The 20,537-nt window shown below is 46.9% G+C and overlaps 2 protein-coding genes across 2 annotated transcripts; both read left to right on the top strand.

Moving 5' to 3' along the window:
- Positions 1-374: 374 nt before the first annotated feature.
- On the top strand, positions 375-12,447 carry cttnbp2nla (CTTNBP2 N-terminal like a). The gene is made up of 5 exons (XM_028997774.1): positions 375-484; positions 2,700-2,807; positions 9,340-9,579; positions 10,290-10,397; positions 10,687-12,447. Exons 1-5 carry the CDS (start codon positions 470-472, stop codon positions 11,815-11,817), a joined length of 1,602 nt encoding a protein of 533 aa, XP_028853607.1. The 5' UTR covers positions 375-469; the 3' UTR covers positions 11,818-12,447.
- Positions 12,448-14,081: 1,634 nt separating this feature from the next.
- On the top strand, positions 14,082-19,976 carry wnt2ba (wingless-type MMTV integration site family, member 2Ba). The gene is made up of 5 exons (XM_028997775.1): positions 14,082-15,033; positions 16,818-17,038; positions 17,809-18,086; positions 18,178-18,442; positions 18,600-19,976. The coding sequence occupies exons 1-5, from the start codon at positions 14,918-14,920 to the stop codon at positions 18,827-18,829; spliced, it is 1,110 nt and encodes a 369-aa protein (XP_028853608.1). The 5' UTR covers positions 14,082-14,917; the 3' UTR covers positions 18,830-19,976.
- The last annotated feature ends 561 nt before the right edge of the window (positions 19,977-20,537 follow it).

The following is a 20,537-nucleotide window of genomic DNA, read 5'->3' as shown; positions in this document are numbered from 1 at the left end:
TTTAACCATCAACACAATAAAGAAACGAACGTGTATTGTACAGTTACACGGCGTTTCAGCGCTTTTAAACGGATAAAAAAAAAGTAATGCAATATTCTTCGCGTGTCGTTCCCTAACAAAGAAGTCTTTGACCGCCAGTCCTTCATTAATCTTTTGTATCGTAAATCTTTCCGTGCGACAAATCATGCATTAGACCTTATGGAAGAACACGGCGGGAGCGGATGAAAGTATCTACACAAAGAAACCATCCAGTGGACCCATGCGACAGCCTGGTCCCGCCCCCCAGCGCCGACGCTGGCCTCTCATTGGCCAATTCAACAGATTCGGAGATCCGATTGGACGGCCGTGTTGTCAGACAATGTGTCCATTTTTCTCCCCCAGGCTTACGGTAAAGTCCTGCCTGGTTTTTGAGACTCATACTTTGTACTCCAGATTTACGTTGTTGATGTTGGAGTTGAATTAACCCGAGATGGCACCTACTTCGGTACGTTGACTGCTGTTTTGCTTTTTTTTTTTGTACTTATTGCTTGGCATCTGTGCAACTAGGTGGACTGTTTTGAATCGCATGAAGAAGAAAAAGAGAAGAGTAATACTTCCATTGGTATTCGATTTGACTGTTGCAGATAGTTATATTAAACCAGGGCTTCTATTTCAAAGCAATAAGCAGCACTAGACATATCTGATAAAGTTGGATTTTCAGGCTCCCTCGAACAATTCCCTGCAGTTACAGTTGCAGTTATACATAAGAAATGTGAATATTATCTATGAAGTATGAATATTACAGTTGATCGTTTTTTTATTAAGTCAAATGTCACTTTTTTATATATTTACCACATAATAAGGGGATTGCAGTACAAAATAGTTCTTTGTTTATCTCTCTCTCTGCCTCTCTCTATGTGTGTGTATATATATGTGTGTGTGTATGCATATGAATGCTTGTTATAAGCATTCATATACTCTTTTTCTATATGTGTCTATGTGTAGTAAGAACCTGTGGTAAAAGGAGCACATTTTGAGTAAAGGATACTTTGGTGCTCCCTGGTTAAAGCTCTGGATTTAATTCATTAGCTCTGGACATCTGTTTGGGTGAAGTAGGGACAGTGAAACGCTTACAAACTGTGTTGGACACATTTTCTGAGAACCTGGATTTATCCGAGAATCTAATCTAAATTTATTCCATCAATATCGATCAGCCCCCGCAACGAGTCAAAAGGCTCGTTCGAACAACAATTGACATTTTTACACGTAATAGCATGTAGAAATATGCACGGGAGGTCCAAAATGTACAGTGCTGCAGCGTCCCAGCCTGTTGGCTCTGTAGAAAGTGGCTGTGAAATTAGCCGCGCCGTAAACCACAACTGAGGCGAGGAGGCACAGTGTTAATTAGCACTTTAAACCGCTAATCCCGTAAAACTCTTGGTAAAAAAACCAAAAAACTATACACTATCACTCAAGGGGGCTTTTGCGGCGCCTCTCGCCGCCTCCCTCGTTTTGACGTTTTACACAGGGCTGGCCGCCGTGCGCGACTGTACAGCGCTGACGTTACGGTACAGTAGCTGGAACGTCGGGGCCCGAGGCGTTATGCAACACCCCGAGTGCGCTCTTGGCGGAGTGGAAAGTTTGGCTGACCGCACCGCTGGCTGCGAGAGAGGACAGTTTGGGACGGTGGAGACGTGCCAGGTGGATCGGCCGGCCCAGCGTCGTCGTCTGCTGGCGACCGAGGTTAACCAGGCGGGGCAGCGCGTAACTGGGCTTCCGCTGTGCAGTAGATATTGTAGAGGGGGGGGGGGGGGGGGTTCTCAATGTGGTTTTAGGGCGCCGGTTACCTTAAAGCACTTTGACTCTGAGCTGAAATGCTCAATCAAGGCTTCTAAAAACTCACACATGGAAAATTACACTTCTGCATGTTATGAGAAATGCATGATGTATCCGTCTTCGTAACCCCCCAGTCTGTAAAAACCAACCCAGAAACGTATGACATTTGCATCGAAGCTGCCCAATGCAGGAATTCTGCCTCTTTCGTGAAGAAGTGTAACGGAACCTGCTGTTTTTTAGGGGTGCCCCCTGTACGCATGTAAGTTTAAAACACTGGACGTCGAATGAATGTCGGTCGCCGAAAAAAAGGGGAAGCATGTGGACTACAAAGCAACCACAGAATAGTTCGAGCATTTCTGCCGTGCAGCTCCATAAAACCTCGCTCTGTGAAGAGCCCTGAGTAATAATTGAGGGGAACATTCCAAGGCATAGCTGTCTAATGGGCCCTTTGATACTGACGTTACTTTCTTTTTTCCAAAGGACTTTAGAATTTGAACATCTCCGTATTTATTTTAATGTAGCGTACAGTGGGGGGGATGGGTCAGCCCTAAACTTTAGCGTCATTCTCAATGAGGTTCTTCACAGGTTCTCCACAGGTTCTGGAGTTGTGGACAATTTTTTCCTCAGATGGTGATGGGGTATAGGGGTGCTGGGCCAAAAACTGAAATCTGTGTATTCTTGTATTTGAAACTTGGCCTGGCCAATGGACAAAAACAATATTTAAAAGGCCATATTTTGCACATTTTATTGCAGTGTTATTCAGTAGCAAATGACCTACGTTCTTAATTCATATTTTCCTATTTAAATGAAGCATTGTTCATCTTTAGAAGACTTTGTGAGGAGAACAGAATGACGTCTTTTTTTTCCTCACTGTCGGACCCCAGGAGTCTCGGATGAGCGTGGAGAAGCTGAGCAAGGCCGAGCTTCTGATGCTCTTCAGTATGTTGGAGGGGGAGCTGGAGGCGAGGGACCTGGTCATCGAGGCGCTGAGGGTGAGTGTCCACATGACCAAGCCATCAACAAGTCTTTGTCTAGGGAAGGAGCACTGAGCTGCTCCTTTAAATAGCAACTAGTCAGGAAGCCTATTAGCTCTTCACGTGGGGCCCTATTTTTACGTTTAGAGTTAAGTGCCTTGCTCAGGGGGGTTCTACTCATCGGATTCTGAACCTTTAATGTTAAACTGGTAATTTGACAGGTCATCTGGGTAAACGGGCCATCCGGGCAATAAATATACCAACAAAATCAATAAATATGCCTACTCTGTGGCACTTATGGAGACTAAGATGGAGCCATCAGGCTTTTTGCCAATGTGCCACTGAGGTGCAAAGCACCGTCCCCACACACTGCTCCCCGGGCGCCTGTCACGGCTGCCCACTGCTCACCAAGGGTGACACATTTCGTTGTGTTTGACAATGAGAATCGCTTTCACTTCCTGATTTAACTTCTCACCTGAAGCCTCTGGCGTGTATTGGGACCCTGCACTCCAACCATTAGGTTACAAATAGTCCACCTTAAGGCGTCCTTCTCCGGTGTTAGGCTGCAATCAGGCGCCCGTCTTGCTCGTCTTGGCTTAAGCTACCTTGTAATGCTAAGCTGAAATTAGCAGAGCTCTTTCAAATTCGTTCTTTCATGCCAGCGTGTCTGCAAATTGTGGTTCTGTGTGGGACATATGGAGGGCTGTTATGCAGCGCAGGTGCACCATGACTCCGTCGCCCTTTAGGGCTTCGTGTGGGCAGTAGGGTGGAGAAGTGGTTTTCTAGCCGAGGATGGTGACATGGTTCCTCAGGGGAGAAATTAGAGCTGCACCGCTGGATGAGAAGCAGATGGCTGGTGAATATTTCAGCGGCGCGCTCCGCTCGGACGTTAACCGGCGTTATCTTCCGTCGTGGGGGAAAGCAGTGAGCAAGTTAATCGCATTAAGCTTACTGGAGTAATGGCGTGAGTGGTACTGCAGACGCATCTGAGCGTTCTTCTGCTGGAGAACTTAAAATGCTGCTGCTTCTTGACCGCTTAGGAGCCGTGCTTCTTCTCTCAGTTGAAATGATTTTTTTTCAAATGGTTCGTTCCAACCAGCACCTGGCACACATCCCAGACATCTAGAGGAAGTTGGCCTTCCCGCTCACGACGGTTCCGTGTGCCAGGCAGGGCAGTGACTCAATGCAAAGAGGACCTGGAGCAAAAAAAAAAAAAAAAAGTATTAAACTGCAGAGCTTTGTGGTTTTTAACTCCCTTCTGCATCAAGCACGTAAGACTCGCCATTTACAAAAAAAGAAATTCAATTCGAGGCTTTCCCCATGGCCCGTCTACCTACCCATGGTTTTCGGCTCGGCTCTGAATGCAACTCTGCAGTTTGCGGAGTTCCTCTTTAACATTTTTGCACCGTTTTTAGAGTCATTCACTTTGAATGCAGAACTGCAGGTTTGGTTCCCAAAACTGTGGTTAGAAGAGTAAGTGGAACTCAGCGTGTTGTGACACGTCGGTGTTTTCACGGGGAATGTTTAAAAGGAATCGGTGCTGCCCACACATTAGTATCAAACTGGCCAGGAATGTTACATGGAGAAGTGGAGAATGTCAACAATGGGCCCTCTGCTTACTTTACGTGGAACGGTCCTGCTCAAAATGCACTTTTACGGTATTCTGTGGAGCGCCTGTGGTTTTGTGAAGGGCCAGGGTCAAACTCGCACCGCAAGCGACATGGTTCCTGGGGGTCCCGCTGCCTGCTTTCTTTACTGCTCGGCAGTCCTCCTCTTGTCGATCTTACTTCGATGCTGGCCGCGGTTCCTCAAGCAGAGGTCCGTTCTCCCGGCACGCTGGTGATTTGCTGTACCGATGCTATCTCCTCACTTCATGTTCGTCGAAGCGGCGCATGGGGGGGGTGGAAGGCCCGCTGGTCCGAGATTTAGGGATAGGAGCGTTGTCATGCCACGGCAGATACTCCAGACTGTAATCGCAGAGCGTGGGAGAACTGGAGAGGTATTCAGGGAAGAGACTAGATGTTGTTGCTTTTTGTGGTCATCAAGTTCACAAGGTGTCTTTTTGTGTTCCGTTTCATTACGAGGGCACACGCCATTTCGTCAACCCAACTGTATGAGGACTCTTTGTGTTTTGCCGTTGCTTGGTGACGAGGCGAGAGTCACGTCCCTTGTTCATCGTGACTTCACGAGAGAACATCTGACGCGTCCAGGCAAAGCCTTTTCGCTCATGGTGGGACACCGTGCATCGTGAGAACGAGAAGAACGGAGCCATTGTGCTGTAGGTATTGTGTCACCCCGCTGCATACGTGTCTCGGCGGCGAGCGCTCACGGGCGATCTGGGATCGTGGTTCCTTTTTGAATGGAAGCGCACTTGCGTCAGCACTCTGGCGACAAGGTTGCGCAATCCGGTTGGCGGTTTAGCGTGGCCGCCAATGCAGCGCTCGCCCCCAAACCTCCCAGAAGCCCTTGGTTCTTGTTCTTCAAACGGAGTTTTGAGGCTCTTTGAGCTGGGATAGTCATAGAGGAAATTGGTTTTGAGAAGTGGGACTTCTTGTCAGAGAGAATGTGTGCTTGAGATCATTTCCTGATGGATAAACAAACCAAATCACGGAGACAGACCACGCAGGCCCTCGGGAGGGAATGCATTCTCTTTTTGGAACAGAGAACTGTGCGACCAGACAAAGTTGTTCCTAAAAAACACGCATTTCCTGGTTCCGGCTGTATTTCACACCCACCTTCAGATGCTGGCACAGTAATGGTAGATTTTTTTCCACTTTGCACGAGTTCTGCACTGGCAGATTTGGTTTAGAATGTGTAGCAGAACTTTTTTAGATTTCTCATACAGATTTGGGACTGTGGTGGCCTAGCGGTTAAGGAAGCGGCCCCGTAATCAGAAGGTTGCCGGTTCGAATCCCGAGCCGCCAAGGTGCCACTGAGGCACCGTCCCCACACACTGCTCCCCGGGCGCCTGTCATGGCTGCCCACTGCTCACCAAGGGTGATGGTTAAAAGCAGAGGACACATTTTGTTGTGTCACCATGTGCTGTGCTGCAGTTTTTCACAATGACTTCACCTTGACTTTGATTGATGACCAATATTCCATGTAAGATGAAGTATGGACTGGTACAGTCTGTTTTTTTTTTTTGGTGAATTTTGGGCACATTTTATTGTGTAACTATTTATAATGGACGAAGACCATATGAATTATGTAATTCAAAGATATCAATGTGATTGTTGTTAATAATGTTCCTGCATGGAGTGGATGTTGCTGATATGATGCAGATATTGTGCTCTTATTCAAAAGCATGTTATACAAATATGTATTAAAAATGTATTAAAATTAACTTTCACAAATCATAAAAGCCAAACAATTGCTGGCACTTCTTTAACTATAGGCTGTCTGGAACCCCTTCCCCAAGAGCATCCTCTGAAAAAGAATGTTAGGCCTGAACACTGACATTACTTGTCTGAGTGTGAGGCTAATCTCCCCCCGAGCTCTTATTTCACCTGGGCCAATGACAACGCTACACACACACGCACACACACACACCGCTGAGCTGTGGATGACGTACAGAGGATTAGTAGCCTGACAACAGGGGGGTTGGAACGTCTCCAGTAAATCCAAACAATATCGGCAGTAGGCTGGGAGCTTCAGACAGCCATGTTTCCATGTTCTTATTGCATTTTACATTTACTTTTATCAGACGCCCTTATCCAGAGTGACTAACAATCAGTAGTTACAGGGACCGTCCTCCCCTGGAGACACTCATGGTTAAGTGTCTTGCTCAGGGACACAATGGTAGTAAGTGGGGTTTGAACCTGGGTCTTGTGATTCATAGGCGAGTGTGTAACCCGCTAGACTTTTACCAAGCTTCTCCAAAAGCTTTGGGGATGTTTTTTATGGACTGACTTACATCTGTTGTGGGTTTAAAAGCTTCAAATTGAAGCTTTTTCATGGTTCAAATTGAACAGACTTAGTGTGGCTGACTTTGCTGTCAAATAACCTGGTCTAACCTAACCTAAGCATTTAAGGTCAGATGTGGCTGTAGAGTTGGTTCTGGTAGCAGCGTTTCAGTAGGTTGGGGGAACCAAGCCTTAATGGTCAATAAATGGGTCATGAATGCGTCAGAAAACCCCAAAAACAATGCTAGGCATCTTCTTAAGGTACTTCAAATGCTGCATTATAGAAAGAATACACCAAATATATACACCAAAGATAAACTTCTACATCACTGGGCGGGTGCCATTGCTGTTGCTTTAGACTCATGGGACTCGTGCTTTCTTAGACGCTACTGAATGTTTAACTTTGAGCCCGAATGCCCTTTTTGTCCAGACCCTTTGTGCTGCTTGCAGCAGATCCGTTACATAGACGGGGTCTCAGTCCCTCCCACACAATCACGCCTCATCAGATTTCTGCTTGAATTAGAAGATATTGAGTCTGGCAGAGAGGAATGCACCGGGCCCACAGAAGCCAACTCCTTCTACAGCTAGCCGAGGTTTTCTCAGTGACAAGCCCTGCAAATCATGTCACAGTGCATGCCAGCTATTCCACCATGGTAGGTCATTTCATTTAGCATTCAGTGTTGTTAACTCCAAAGGAAGCGAGCGTTTCCCTGAGGTTAGTAACGGGTCCTGTTAGTCAGTTATCAAGTCTCTACCTTCATTCATCGTGGTAAAATAATAAAACTCATTTTTTATATGAGAATATAAAAATAATTAACAAAAATAATTGCCACATGCCTTCTTTCAACAGTTTGAGTTGACTTAATACAGGCAGATGTAAAATGTAAAAAAAAATTGTACAAAAATTTGTGTAATTAGTTATTCTGGATAAGAGCATCAGCAAATGCGATGTTTGCAGGGAAACGAGGTGTGCATTTTATGAAATCGGGATAAGAATGCGCGACCAGGCAACTATCCCTTCACTCCCACTTCCTCTTCACATGCACACCCAACAAGGGGGACCCAGTGAAGGAGTGGGAAGTCAAACAGACTCCCTTTGTGCCTGGCCCAGGATACCAAGGACGCTGAGGTCTGGCCTTGTGTTGAGTTCTAACTCTTAACATTCTCACTAACCATAACCCTTACATACTATATACAATATATTTTATTATATTTATAATTGCCTTGTATATACACCCCCGATGTCTCCTGTACTGTTTTGCACTTGGTCTCTTGTATTGGGTTTTTGTATCTTGTACTGACACTTGTCACTTTTCTTGCACCTTCATGGACTTTGTTGTCCAGGCAACTGTACAGTGACAATAAAAGGTCTTGACTCTTGATTTTTTTCCCGTCTGAGGTAATGAACAGGTGGTTCCCCTGGCCTTGCACTGTGTTGGTGGACATTTCAGGTTCACGTGCGATGTCTGAAAAAAGGGGGTGTAGGTGTGGTTTTAAACAGATTTTAAGCAAGATTTTGTCCATCGGACACTACAGAGCTCTTTGGGACCCGATGGGACGTACATAACATAACAAAGCGAGGTCGGCTTCAGCCAGGGGCAGAGGGATGGGTGGATGAAAGGTTGTGTAAGCAGACTGTTCATCAGATAGGTTTTCAAGCTCAGTTTTTTTTTTTTTTTTGTTCAGTTGTCATTCACAGTGGAGCCACTCTAGTCCCATGGGGAGTCATCTCACTGCTTCACTTTGAAAGCATTATAACGAATGTCTGGTGGACGTTGCGCCTCCTTTTCAGGAAAGACGCCTGATACAGGTCCTCGTGCCGCTCCTGTCCCCTCTGAATTCAGGCTCCATCTGTTGCTTCTCTTCTTCTACCGTAACCCCCACTTCTTTTGGAAGAAGGCTTTATGTTGCTCTTGGCACGGGTATGTGCGCTGCAGTCAAACTTCCTGTTTAACGGGCGGTGTGAGGAAGACATTGTGTGTGTGGGGAGAGAGGGGGAAAGCAACACATCAAAACCTTCTTCTTGGGCTGCAGCTGCAATCAAGGAGTCTGCTGCTAAGAGGAAAAGTGCAGATGCTACTTACAAATACAGGAAGGCAGATGATATTACAAATCAAACTCATGTCATGGTCATTTCACTGGGATCCTGTGTGGACCCTGGATGGTCTCAGATGCCATGTCAGTACGGAACTCTTCCTTATATTACAAAAAACAAACAAACAAACAAAAGCGAAAGAAAAAAAAAAACAATATAGTATGTATACATTAGTTTTCCCATATGACATGGAAACAAATAGATTAAACATAATTGGTGTCTAATGGTATATGAGGCATAGAGATTTTATGTCGCCCCCTTGTGGAACGTTATTATTCCTGTGTCAGGTTGTGTCAGGTGTGAATATTATGTGTCTAATTTAAATGTCATAAAAATGGTCATACCTATCATGAAAATATTCCAGAAGCAAACGCTGCTGTGCCCTGTTTTGTCCTAACTCTGCAAACTCACCTGTCCCTTCTGATCTTAATAATATCCTGTTTGCATTTTTCAACCATACTTGAAATATGTACATATCTACATAAAACAGAAATGAATGATACATGATTTTGTTTCATTTCTTAACCTCCCTTTCCCATCTTTCTCTCGGTAGGCCCAGCGCAGGGATATATATGTTCGGGAACGCTATGGGAAGTACAGTCTGAGCGACCCTTTCCTGGCTCTTCAGCGTGATGGGGACGTGCTGAAGGGCCCAGGGTTGGGGTCGACAGTGGGGGAGACGGCAGCTCGCCCAGACCCACTAACAGTGCTGAAGCTGGTGGTGGGCCACTGTCGGAGTCTGCAGGAAAAGATGGTGGCGCAGCTGGCTGCAGCAGAGAGCAGACATCGCAGGGTAATGTCCACCCTCCCTCCACTGTGAGAATGTCAACCACAGAAACACTAAAGAACTGAAATTAAGTATTTTTGGCCATTAATTTGACCTAGTAATTCTCGACTATAACAAAAGTTGGTATAACACTTTGGTTGGTTACGTTCCTCATGGGTGGTATAGTGTGCAATGAACTTTCACTATGACCTTTGACCTTTGGTGATTAAATTCTGGATGATAAAAGTTGGGAACTCCCTGGGAAGCCCACATATACTAAGATCCAGACTAATCAATTATAATCTCTGACTGATGAAAAGAGACACCCAGGGCACCCATGTACAAGACATTATACTTCCTCTGGGAATTGGTTATGATATGGTAAGGGCATACTGAATTAAAAAGAGAATTTAAACTGATACCTATGGTCTTCTCTTCAACCAGTAGACACTCTTCATGACTGGCCATCATAGCTGTTTAGCGTCTTTATATAGAAAAGAAATCAAAACGGTGGTAGTAGCCTAGTGGGTAACACACTCGCCTATGAACCAGAAGAGCCAGGTTCAAACCCCACTTACTACCATTGTGTCCCTGAGCAAGACACTTAACCCCATGTTGCTCCAGGGGGACTGTCCCTGTAACTACTGACTGTAAGTCGCTTCCGATAAGGGCGTCTGATAAATGCTGTAAATGTGAAGGTCTCATGGCTCTTTGTCGCCCCCCTGTGTCTGCGTCAGGTCATTGCCGACCTGGAGGAGGAGAAACGCAGGCATGCGGAGGACACTGCTGAGGGAGATGATGTCACCTGCATCCTGGAGAAGGAAAGAGAGCGGCTGCTTCAGCAGGTAAAGTACCGAACCGAGGCCAGCAGCTTCCTTCACTTGCTTTTTAAATGACCTCTGATCCCGATACTCACAATAAAATACAACCATGTACCTCACCTGGATCATCCATCTGAAATAACATAAAGCTTATTGCAATATTTTTTTACTTTTTTTCTGAAGTAAGTCATTTAAATCAAAGTAACACTGAGTTAAGTGTGAACTGCTCCTCCCGCATGATCACATCACTGTTTGGTGATCACAGCTGATGGCGTGGATGAGTGATTGAATGGCATTGTGCCGTGTGCCGCAGCTGGAGTTCGAGCGGGGTCAGCTCCGGCGCGGGGAGCGCGAGCAGAAGTGCCTGCAGGAGCAGCTGGAGGAGGAGCGCGCTCAGCACAAGCAGCTCTCCGCCACGTTGAGCAGGGAGTGCAAGCGGGCCAGCGGCCGCGTCCAGGAGGAGGCCCAGCGCGCCGCCGAGGCCGCCCGGCGCCTGGAGCGGGAGCGGGGGGCCACGCAGGCCCTGCGGGCGGAGCTGGAGGCGGAGGAGAGGCGCGCCCTGCGAACGGAGGCGCGCATGGAGGAGCAGCTGGCGGAATTTGACACGGAGCGCGAACAGCTGCACGCGCGGCTCAGGAAGCAGGAGGCGCAGAACCGGGAGCTCCAGCGGGAGCTGGAGCGGCTGAGGGGGGATCTGGCCGCGCTGCGGAGAAGAGGAGAGGGCAGAGAGGAGGAGACCCCCAGCTCCGGCCAGACGGAGATGGACGAGTGGACCTCGGAGCCCCAAACTCGGGAGAATGGCTTTGACACCCTCGCCATTGGGAGCCCCGGCCCCTCCTCCCTCACCGCCTCGCCATTTTCCTCGCCGATTCTTGCCAAGCGTTTGGCCAACCTGAACTCAGCCAGCCTGCAGGCCTCCTACCAGGCCGGCATCAACCAGCGCTTCCATGCCGCTCGCCACAAGTTCCAGGGACACCTTGACCCCGAGGCCCAGGGCAATACCTCCCCTCAGTCGCCATGTGACCTGTCCCCCTGTGCCACGCCCTCCCCAGAGACCAGTCCAGCTCGACACTTGGCTCGCAGCGCCGTCACACAGGCACTGTCTCGCTTCGCCGTGCAGCAGCCGCCGCCGGGGAGGCCGCCGGCCTCTCCCAACAGCTCCCCGTTCGGCACAGACTACCGCAGCCTGGCCCCCAACTCCCCTTCCACACTACGGGTCTCGGGTGCCCCGTCCCCTGGGATCAGATCTCCCACCGTCCCACGAAGCGACAGGGGAAACCCACCCCCCATCCCCCCAAAGAAACCCGGCCTGGGCCAGGCACCGGCATCCCCCGCACCCGTCGCCAGAGCCAGCCATTTCCCCGAGCTGTCAGCCAGCTGTGGCCTTACCAGCAACCAGGAGAGCGTCAAAGAGCTGGACATGGTGGTGTCCTCCAGCGGCTAGTGCCGGCTTCAGCGCTTTACGTCATAACCACCCAAAACACCGACATTCCCGTCTGATATTACACGCTGGCCAGTGTTCATGATAATCTGGACTCATATTCCCGTTTTTTGATGTATATGAGGGATTACGTGCTGACATAGCAGAGACGTAATGCTTCCGGTTAGATAAGGTGAGACCAAAAAACTGTAAGTGCCTCGAACATGTAATCTAACATAAATAGTATTTATGGCACCGTATCTGGTGGTTGCTGAAAAGAGATTAAGAGAGCCTGAGATTTTATTGCTTATCTTTCACGAATGTTATGGGTATAAAAAAGGAATGTAAATTTATGGCATTTAAACTCATTACACATCCTACGTGTTGCGTAAATGTACTTAGAAATGTAAATAGAAGAAAATGGGCGGTTTTATGTCTTTTAACATTTCTTTTCAATCTACAAAGTTATATATTTATAGTTTTGACCAAATTTTCTTTATACTTAAATTGATCTATGTTTGCTTATTCATATACACCTACACTTTTTAGTGAATACACTGTATATCAAACCTTAAAAGGCTGCATGTTCACATCTTCACAATAAGTACCTTGATGAAAGTAGAGTGTTTTGTAATGAAGAGATTTATGGCATTATGTCCACCAGGGGTCACTGTAAGATTTTTATTCACCAGCAAACAGGTCCGCCGAACCCTGAATTTCAGCCAGGGCAGGACACAGGTCCTGATGTTGATGCATTTGCATATGCCATATATAATTCAAGAAACTGTGCTAAATGCAGTATATACTTTACTTTGCCTGAAATAAATAAGGGGATCCTGTTGTTGTAAAAAACTTTAATAAGAGAACCTTTCAGGCATCATATGTTGCCTGTTTGTAATAATTTCTGGATCCTGGCTTGTTGGAGGACTGATTTGAGAGGCAGCGTGTGAACAATCAGAGACTCAGAGACAACAGACTGACTCAGCCCTCCATCCCAGCCCACTAAATGACCCCCAGGCTTCGGTGGGGGCGTTCGCGGGTGTTCCTGTGAGGAAGAGTCTATAATTCCATGCTCTATGCCAGCGTGTGTGGCCATTAAAGCTCAAATATGCATGAAATATGCAGCGCTTGGCAGCACCACCGACTACCATGGCTCAAGCAGCCCGCCACCGACTGTTGTGAAACGGCTGCACTGGCGGAGCGGTTTCGACATACATTCCTCCCGTTCGGCGTGGTTAAATCGAGAGTTGCCATACGCACTGAGCGGATGATTTGTCAGCAAATGTGCTCCTCTGTGGGCCTGGGTCGTCTCCTCTGCCCGACTCGCCTCATTAACATTCCAGCTCGCAATCACAGAGGCCGGGCAGCGACGGGCAACATGCCTGGCCTCCAGCAAAGCCGCCCAGGAGGGCGCCGGGGATGGAGGTCAGGACGCTTCCTCTGTGATGGTCGCTAAGCGGAAGACCAAATCAGGGCTTCTGCGTGAAACCGGCAGTGCCTGGAATTCGTCTTCCGACCTCCATGAATATATGACGTCAGTCCAGATGTACAGTAAAACTTTGATTTCGCATCCAATCCAATCTACTGTGGCCTTATTATGTAACATAAACCATTCCAGTTTGATAATTATTTGCTAATTATTGCATCTTTTGCATAATAGTATAACTTAATAACAGAGATTGCCTTTAAGAGCTGGATGTTTATTCCTATGATGCCCTGAAGAACCCCGTGGTTCTCAAGGTTCCCCGACTGTGACATAACAGACGGTTCTCCATCTTTGTTCCAGCCTCTGTCACTTGTTCTGAAATTAGTCCCAGCCACGTTGGCCTAGAATAGGAGGCCAGTGACGGCTTCACAGTCCACAGCTGGAAGTTTCCATAGCTTGTCAGCCGATCACCTGTTTGGAGACGTGACCGCGGGGCCCGAGCGTCCTGTAGGGCGGTCTGCTACGCGCATCGCCGTAAAGTCTACGGCCGAGCCGAGAGCGAAGAGAGAGCAGGTCGTGCAGAGGATGAGCACTAGTGTCCGGGTGCCACGGCCATCCCCCCAAAACATCTGCCTCAAACCCCAGTGGACAGATTGTCTCCTACCCTGCAAGAATAGCTGCATTTTATCTTGAATCATTTTCACACATTGTGGTATTTACATGTACCTGTCTTTGTGTATGTATTTTTGTCGGGTAACCATGTTTCTATTGCTCTCAACCACATGGTGCTATATATTTAAAATAAATGAACTTTTCACAACTTTTTTTTTTTTATATATATATTTAAAACTTTGTTGCTGTCAAACTTCCACTACTAATATGGATAAATAGTTCAATGTGGAACCTACAGGGTAGCTCTTATTTCAGGCCACTGGCTCACAAAAATGGACAAATTCCTCGAGTGCAGCCGTATGAACGTCGGTACCGTCATAACAATCGATGGCTCTCTGGACCTCAGCATGCTGGGACTCGGTTCCTTGAGACGATCGCGTCTTGTTTTGTGGCCTCGTTGTCCCCGGGTGCTGTCACTTACTTTGTAATAAGCGGCGAGCTCGCGCCGAATGGCAATGTCACCTCCCAGAATAAATGAGTTATGGTCACCATATTCACACTGAATGGATTCATTGCTCTAAAAATAGGGGCGGCGTAATCCTGTCCCCGATTGTTGTTCCCTTTTCTGGCTTCAAAGCGGCCGTCCGGTGGAGGACGGCGACCGGCGGATTTTGGAAAGGAGCTAGAAGATTTTGTCACACGACAAGGGTGACAGGGCGCGTCTCCGAAACGCGACAGTCCAATGGGCGCCCGGCGGGGGGATGAATATTAAAGACGAGCCTCCCCACCTCCTCCGCGCTTTTACCGTGACGTGCCGCACCTCGCCGTGCGCCAGTCCGAAGGGAAGGGATACGTGGTAGAGAGACACTCACACACACAGAGAGAGAGAGAATTTGCGTTCGGAGAGGCAATCGTTCTGGGAAGACTTTTATCACGCATGATGTCCGGAGGGTAAAAAAAAATGAGCCCACTGTGGATTTCCGCTGTGACGCGTCGCCACTAAAACTATTTTCGAGGGGAACGTCAGTTTACGGATACTTTGCTTTTCCCGGGAGGGCGAGACGAGCTGGAACAGCGGGAGCAGGCATGGAATCCCCTCCAACCTGCAGGAGATGTTCGGCACCTGCCGCCGCCTCCAGGATATATTTGCCGGTCATTCTAACCCTGCTGCTGGTCACACCGAGAGCGGATTCCTCCTGGTGGTAAGCAGGTTATCGAACCTCGTAAATCAGCTATTACCTCAGCTCACTGTGATGCATCCATTTACGCTTATCAAGTCTGGTCAAACGTGATGACACATAGTTTTAAATCATAATGTCTGTTATTGAAGTGTGTGTAGGTACAGGGACAGTCCCCCCCTGGAGCATTGAAGTGTGGGTTAATAGTGTCTTGCTCAGGGACACAATGGTAGTAAGTGGGGTTTGAACCTGGGTCTTCTGGTTCATAGGCGAGTGTGTTACCCACTAGGCTACTACCACCCATATATATGTGTGTGTGTGTATAGATAGATAGATAGATAGATAGATAGATAGATAGATAGATAGATAGATAGATAGATAGATAGATTTAGCTTATTTTATAGTGTGCACCAGCTAGAGATGGCTTTGATGGATTGACATCTCCAACACCAATGCCCACCGGATCACTGTATATGAATTACAGCTCTGGGCCAAAGTGTTTTGCTCATTAAGATGAATGCAGAGTGAAGCATCCAGATCTCCAAGAGTCTAGCCAGATCCGACAGGTCGGGCAGCAAAGCGTTCGGATGTGGTCCATGCTATCTTCTCCTGGGTAAAGTGCAACATCTGCGAGAATATTTCACGGTTTTCCTACCAGCCTGGAATACTATTGTGTTTCAGCTGAGCTGTAATGCAGTAAAAAAAATGGGAACTTGAACAATGGCTTTACCAGTTTAAATTGGAAAGGTGGCTTTTCTCCTAATTTAGAATTTTTAGGTCATTACTGTGTCCGTATGAATACTTTATAAATAGTGTTATAGTATAATAATATACATGCGATGTCTTTGTTATGTATTACACATATATGCTATTCTACATTTATAAAATGCAGTATACATAGTTGAGAGTTCCATTACAGTTTTATCACTCTGCCAGTTTTCCTTGACTTATCATAAGCAGAAAAAGTAAAGCGAGCGAAAATAAATGTGCTGTCATGAGGAGCATGGCTTCACATTAGTCCACGTTTCCCCTTCAGCGTGCAGTGCTAACACACAGGGTGCCTGGCACTGTCCCAGCCAGAAATCCACGATCGGCTCCCGCGGAACATAAACACTGACCACTGCATGGGTCTGTGCAGCTATGATAATAATATCCCTGTGTGTCCAATTCATTTATCACACGTCGCGCTGCTCAGCCGAGTCACGAAGCCCTCAGAATGAGCGCAAATTTATGAATGGAAGATATGTTGCGCATAGCAACTGTTGAAATAACTACATCGCTCCTTTGCACCCACACAAGGTGATACATAATGGCCCAAGTGGGTCTCGAGCCTCCAAAAGCCCGAGCTGAGGGTTATAAATTGCCTGAATAAGGATGATAAATACCCCCATAATCGTAATTTATACAGCTGCGGGGATTATTGTTGTCATCGCCGTAATCATTTACTCCGAGTATTTTTGGCGCATGACCGGTGCTCTTTCCCAACCGTGCTGAAACAGGCTGAAAACCGATGGGTCCTCTGGCGCAGCCGGTGTCCGTGTGGAGAATAAACACAACCCCCCCCTCCTCCTACTGGGAAGATACAGAGGGAATGGGACAGGGGCGGCCATAACGGGAGTGGAAACGAGTCTTCCCCCTTTGTGTCTGGGGCTACAACTTAGCGGATAATGATATCCGGCCGGAGACAAGGCCACGCCGCGCCTACTGCGGTGCAGCTGGTTCAGAGGTCACCAGGCACGCTGCATGCAGAGCCGCTGGCGACTAACGTGAGCGCGAGTGAGACTAATTTGGGCGTGGCCCCTCGGCAGGTACATCGGTGCGCTGGGAACACGGGTGATATGTGACAACATTCCAGGCCTGGTGAACAAGCAGCGGCAGCTGTGCCAGCGGCATCCTGACCTCATGCAGTCCGTGGGCGAGGGCGCCAAGGAATGGATCCGCGAGTGCCAGCACCAGTTCCGGCACCACCGGTGGAACTGCAGCACGATGGACCGAGACCATACGGTGTTTGGTCGTGTCATGCTACGCAGTAAGCATTCCGTTTCATTGCGCTTAGAATGAATAAAAAAATCCCAAATGCTGTAGATATGGAGGCAGTACTATTAAGGAAAGGTGTCAAAAACGAAAGGAACAGATGAGAGCCTCGAGTGAACGTTCCAGGAAAAAGGGGGAACTCTGAGAGAGTCGATGTTCTCCAAATACGAGTAGCGGATAGAGGGATCTACATGGCCGATGTATAAACAGTAATAGGAGATGTAAATATTTGGGAAGATGACTCTGGCTGACTGACAAAAGCCCCGCACCCTGACATATCACCCTGGCGCGGACGGAGGGAATGAAAACAGGGGCCAGGCCTAATAACCTTCGATATCTTCTCTTTTTTTGGCTCGAGTGAAAACATATCCGTGACATGACCGAGAGGGCTACCATATGTGCAGATAAAGCGCTGAAGGAGAGATAAAGTGAGAGGCTCGCTGATATTTTCACTCATAACATTAAATGTGCTTTCAAACTATTGGAATGAGAGGGGAACTAGCTAAATGCGCGTATCAGGCCTGTGTACGTCAGCATGCCTTGTGAAAACCGATCAATGTAGCTGATCAAATATGCACTGGTAAAATAGGTACTATTTAAAAACCCGAATGCATGAAGTACGAGAGGTATGCATGACCTGCCTAATGAAACGTGAAGATTAAGGCACAAACAGGATTATTGTGATGAATTATCAACTCATTAAATTGAATGTGTATTGTGAACGCTGGAAAGTGAATAACTGTCATGTCGACGCGTGAAATGCAGGCAGCCGCGAGGCGGCCTTTGTCTACGCCATCTCCTCAGCCGGAGTGGTCTACGCCATAACAAGGTCCTGCAGCCAGGGGGAGCTGAGGATATGCAACTGCGACTCCCACAAGAGGGGCCGCGCCAGCGATGGCACCGGCGACTTCGACTGGGGAGGCTGCAGCGACAACATCAATTACGGCATCAAATTCGCCAAGGAATTTGTGGACGCCAGGGAGAGGATGGTCAAAGATGCTCGGGCGCTGATGAACCTGCACAACAACCGGTGTGGCAGAATGGTGAGACAGGGCCCCAACTTCGCCGTACTGGGGCACTGGGTTGGGTGGTGCAGGGTACCATGACCTTTTTTCACCAACATCTCTGTTCCAGGCAGTGAAACGTTTCATGAAGCTGGAGTGCAAATGCCACGGGGTGAGTGGATCCTGCGCCTTAAGGACGTGTTGGCTGGCAATGTCCGATTTCCGACGGACCGGGGACTACCTGAGGAAGAAATACAACACTGCGGTGGAGGTCACTATGAACCAGGATGGCACGGGCTTCACGGTGGTTGACAAGGACTTGAAAGGAAACCCTAAGAACGATTTGGTGTATGTGGAACATTCCCCAGATTACTGCCACATGGACAGAACAGCCGGTGGGTTGAGATCATGTATCTGCTTTATTAATCTATAATGTAGGTATGTGGCGTAGATGATGAATCATATCTATCCAGGTGACCTGTTGAATCTTCATAGGTCCTGCTGGAATTGCAAAAAAAGCTTCAGAAACCAGTTCACCCCTCTTTGTTGTAGGTTCTCTGGGGACAGCGGGACGAGTGTGCAACAAGTCCTCCAGAGGCATGGACGGATGTGAGGTGATGTGTTGTGGGCGAGGTTACGACACCATGCGAGTCAAGCGGGTCACCAAGTGTGAATGCAAGTTCAAATGGTGCTGTGCTGTCGAGTGCAAGGACTGTGAAGAGACTGTGGACGTCCACACCTGCAAACCTCACAAGCGACCGGATTGGCTGGACTTGACATGACCGTTTGCTGCTAACAGAATCCTTGATTTCGTCTTGCCTTGGGATGTCGAATTGGGATGCTGCATTGTGGGATATGTAGTTCCTCCCATTAACCCTTGGACTACAGCCAGTGCCTGCATTGGCACAACTATGGTTTTCGTTGAACTCCTTCAGTCAAAGCACTGAATGAAGGCACCTCTCACAGAATCCTTTACATTAAAGATGACGCCTGGAGAGTTATGTGAACATGAGAACCTTTTACTGAGTGTGGAAGAACAGTGCACAACTGGTGTGTGCCATTGTGACTCTTGACTGATAATATGAGTCTAACTCAGAGGCTTGGAGTGTGACTACAAGCCCCTTCTACAAAAAGAAATAAGAGTGCCCGAGACACAATGACTTTTATTTGACATGTATCAAAGGTTTAGTGTCCTTTAGAAATTTCCTTGTATTTCCTTGAAAAGGGTTTGATCGTTGACAGAGTTTGAAATAATGAAATAATGTGAACCCACATCTGCACTATATACTGTACTTGTGTGAATTCAGCTGATTTTATTGCTTTTTAAATCAGTGCAACTGTTTTCAGCTCTACAAAGATCATTGAGGATGGTTTTCTAATAATGAATGAAGACTTGGGTTAACAAACACAGCATTCCACTGGAACTCCAGACTAACCGTTGCTGATAAAGTTCCTCTCTAACAGAAATTTCCCAGTTTTGTTTTGACCCATCAGATGTCTTTTTGTTACCATAAAAAATTAGAACATTTCTAAATGGCCGCCAGCTTTTGAACGTTAAAATGTCAACATTAAACAAGCACAAACTGAAACAGCAGAGACTTAAGCAGGTATTTTGAGCATTTCTCCACTCTCTCTATTATATACAGCACACTGTCTATTAATGAGCACCTAACGGCAATTAAACCCAGTGAAATGTGCTAAGTTCTTGATTTGTAAAGATATTTATGGAAGAGGATTTATTATTGACATTCTACTCGAAACATCTGTGTTGCTTTCTGTAAGTAGTATGGATATGCCATATGTTCTTATTACATTTTTATAATATGGAAAGGAGAAAACGATGTGTGTGATGTATTCATCTGCATATTGATATGCATAATTGAGATACTCTCTATGAGACAAAAATAAAAACCCTGCTTAACACCTCAACGTAATGCTAATAACATTGTGGTACTTTTCCCTACTACAAAATGTAATATTAATAAAATGTAAAGTATTTAAGCCATATACCACGGAGTGGTTATAATCATATTTTTTAGCTTTTAAGAGCAATGTAAATCATTGAAGGCCGTAGTGTTTGTATGAGCCACAGCACAGTTCATGTGAAGTTCTCCCTTTCTTTTCCTTTTCTGGGACATCTTTATTTTGGCCGTAGTGAGTACAGGAACAGTGTCATTTTTACGAGGTTCAGCGGTGGATATAATGTATGGTGCACTAGGTCTAAAATAAAAACAAGAAAAGTAGCACATTAGTACAAATGTTCCTTCGTGAAGGAGCTATAGGCTGTTCCTGTAAAAAAAAATGATTAAGGAATGAAATATTACCAGTCTCCATATCTTTTTATAGGATGGCAATGCCAGCCATGTCCTCATCTGAACAGTACATCTGAATGTCATATCAGTGCTTACAGAGACCAGGCTGTATAAATAGCCAGGCTGCCATGACTGGCATTTTCTGCCATTCATTTTGATACGGAATGGGTACCTTGGT

This window comes from Denticeps clupeoides, chromosome 12 (assembly GCF_900700375.1).
Source record: "Denticeps clupeoides chromosome 12, fDenClu1.1, whole genome shotgun sequence".
Lineage (NCBI taxonomy): Eukaryota > Metazoa > Chordata > Actinopteri > Clupeiformes > Denticipitidae > Denticeps > Denticeps clupeoides.
Note: the sequence above shows the minus strand (reverse complement) of the source record. Positions and strands in the feature narration are given on the sequence as shown.

Coding starts and splice junctions, on each gene's coding strand:
- cttnbp2nla (XM_028997774.1), top strand. Junction 2,808..9,339: donor TGGTCATCGAGGCGCTGAGG/GTGAGTGTCCAC, acceptor TTCTCTCGGTAG/GCCCAGCGCAGGGATATATA. Junction 10,398..10,686: donor GAGAGCGGCTGCTTCAGCAG/GTAAAGTACCGA, acceptor CGTGTGCCGCAG/CTGGAGTTCGAGCGGGGTCA.
- wnt2ba (XM_028997775.1), top strand. CDS start 14,918: ATGGAATCCCCTCCAACCTGCAGGAGATGTTCGGCACCTGCCGCCGCC. Junction 15,034..16,817: donor AGAGCGGATTCCTCCTGGTG/GTAAGCAGGTTA, acceptor GCCCCTCGGCAG/GTACATCGGTGCGCTGGGAA. Junction 17,039..17,808: donor TGGTCGTGTCATGCTACGCA/GTAAGCATTCCG, acceptor CGTGAAATGCAG/GCAGCCGCGAGGCGGCCTTT.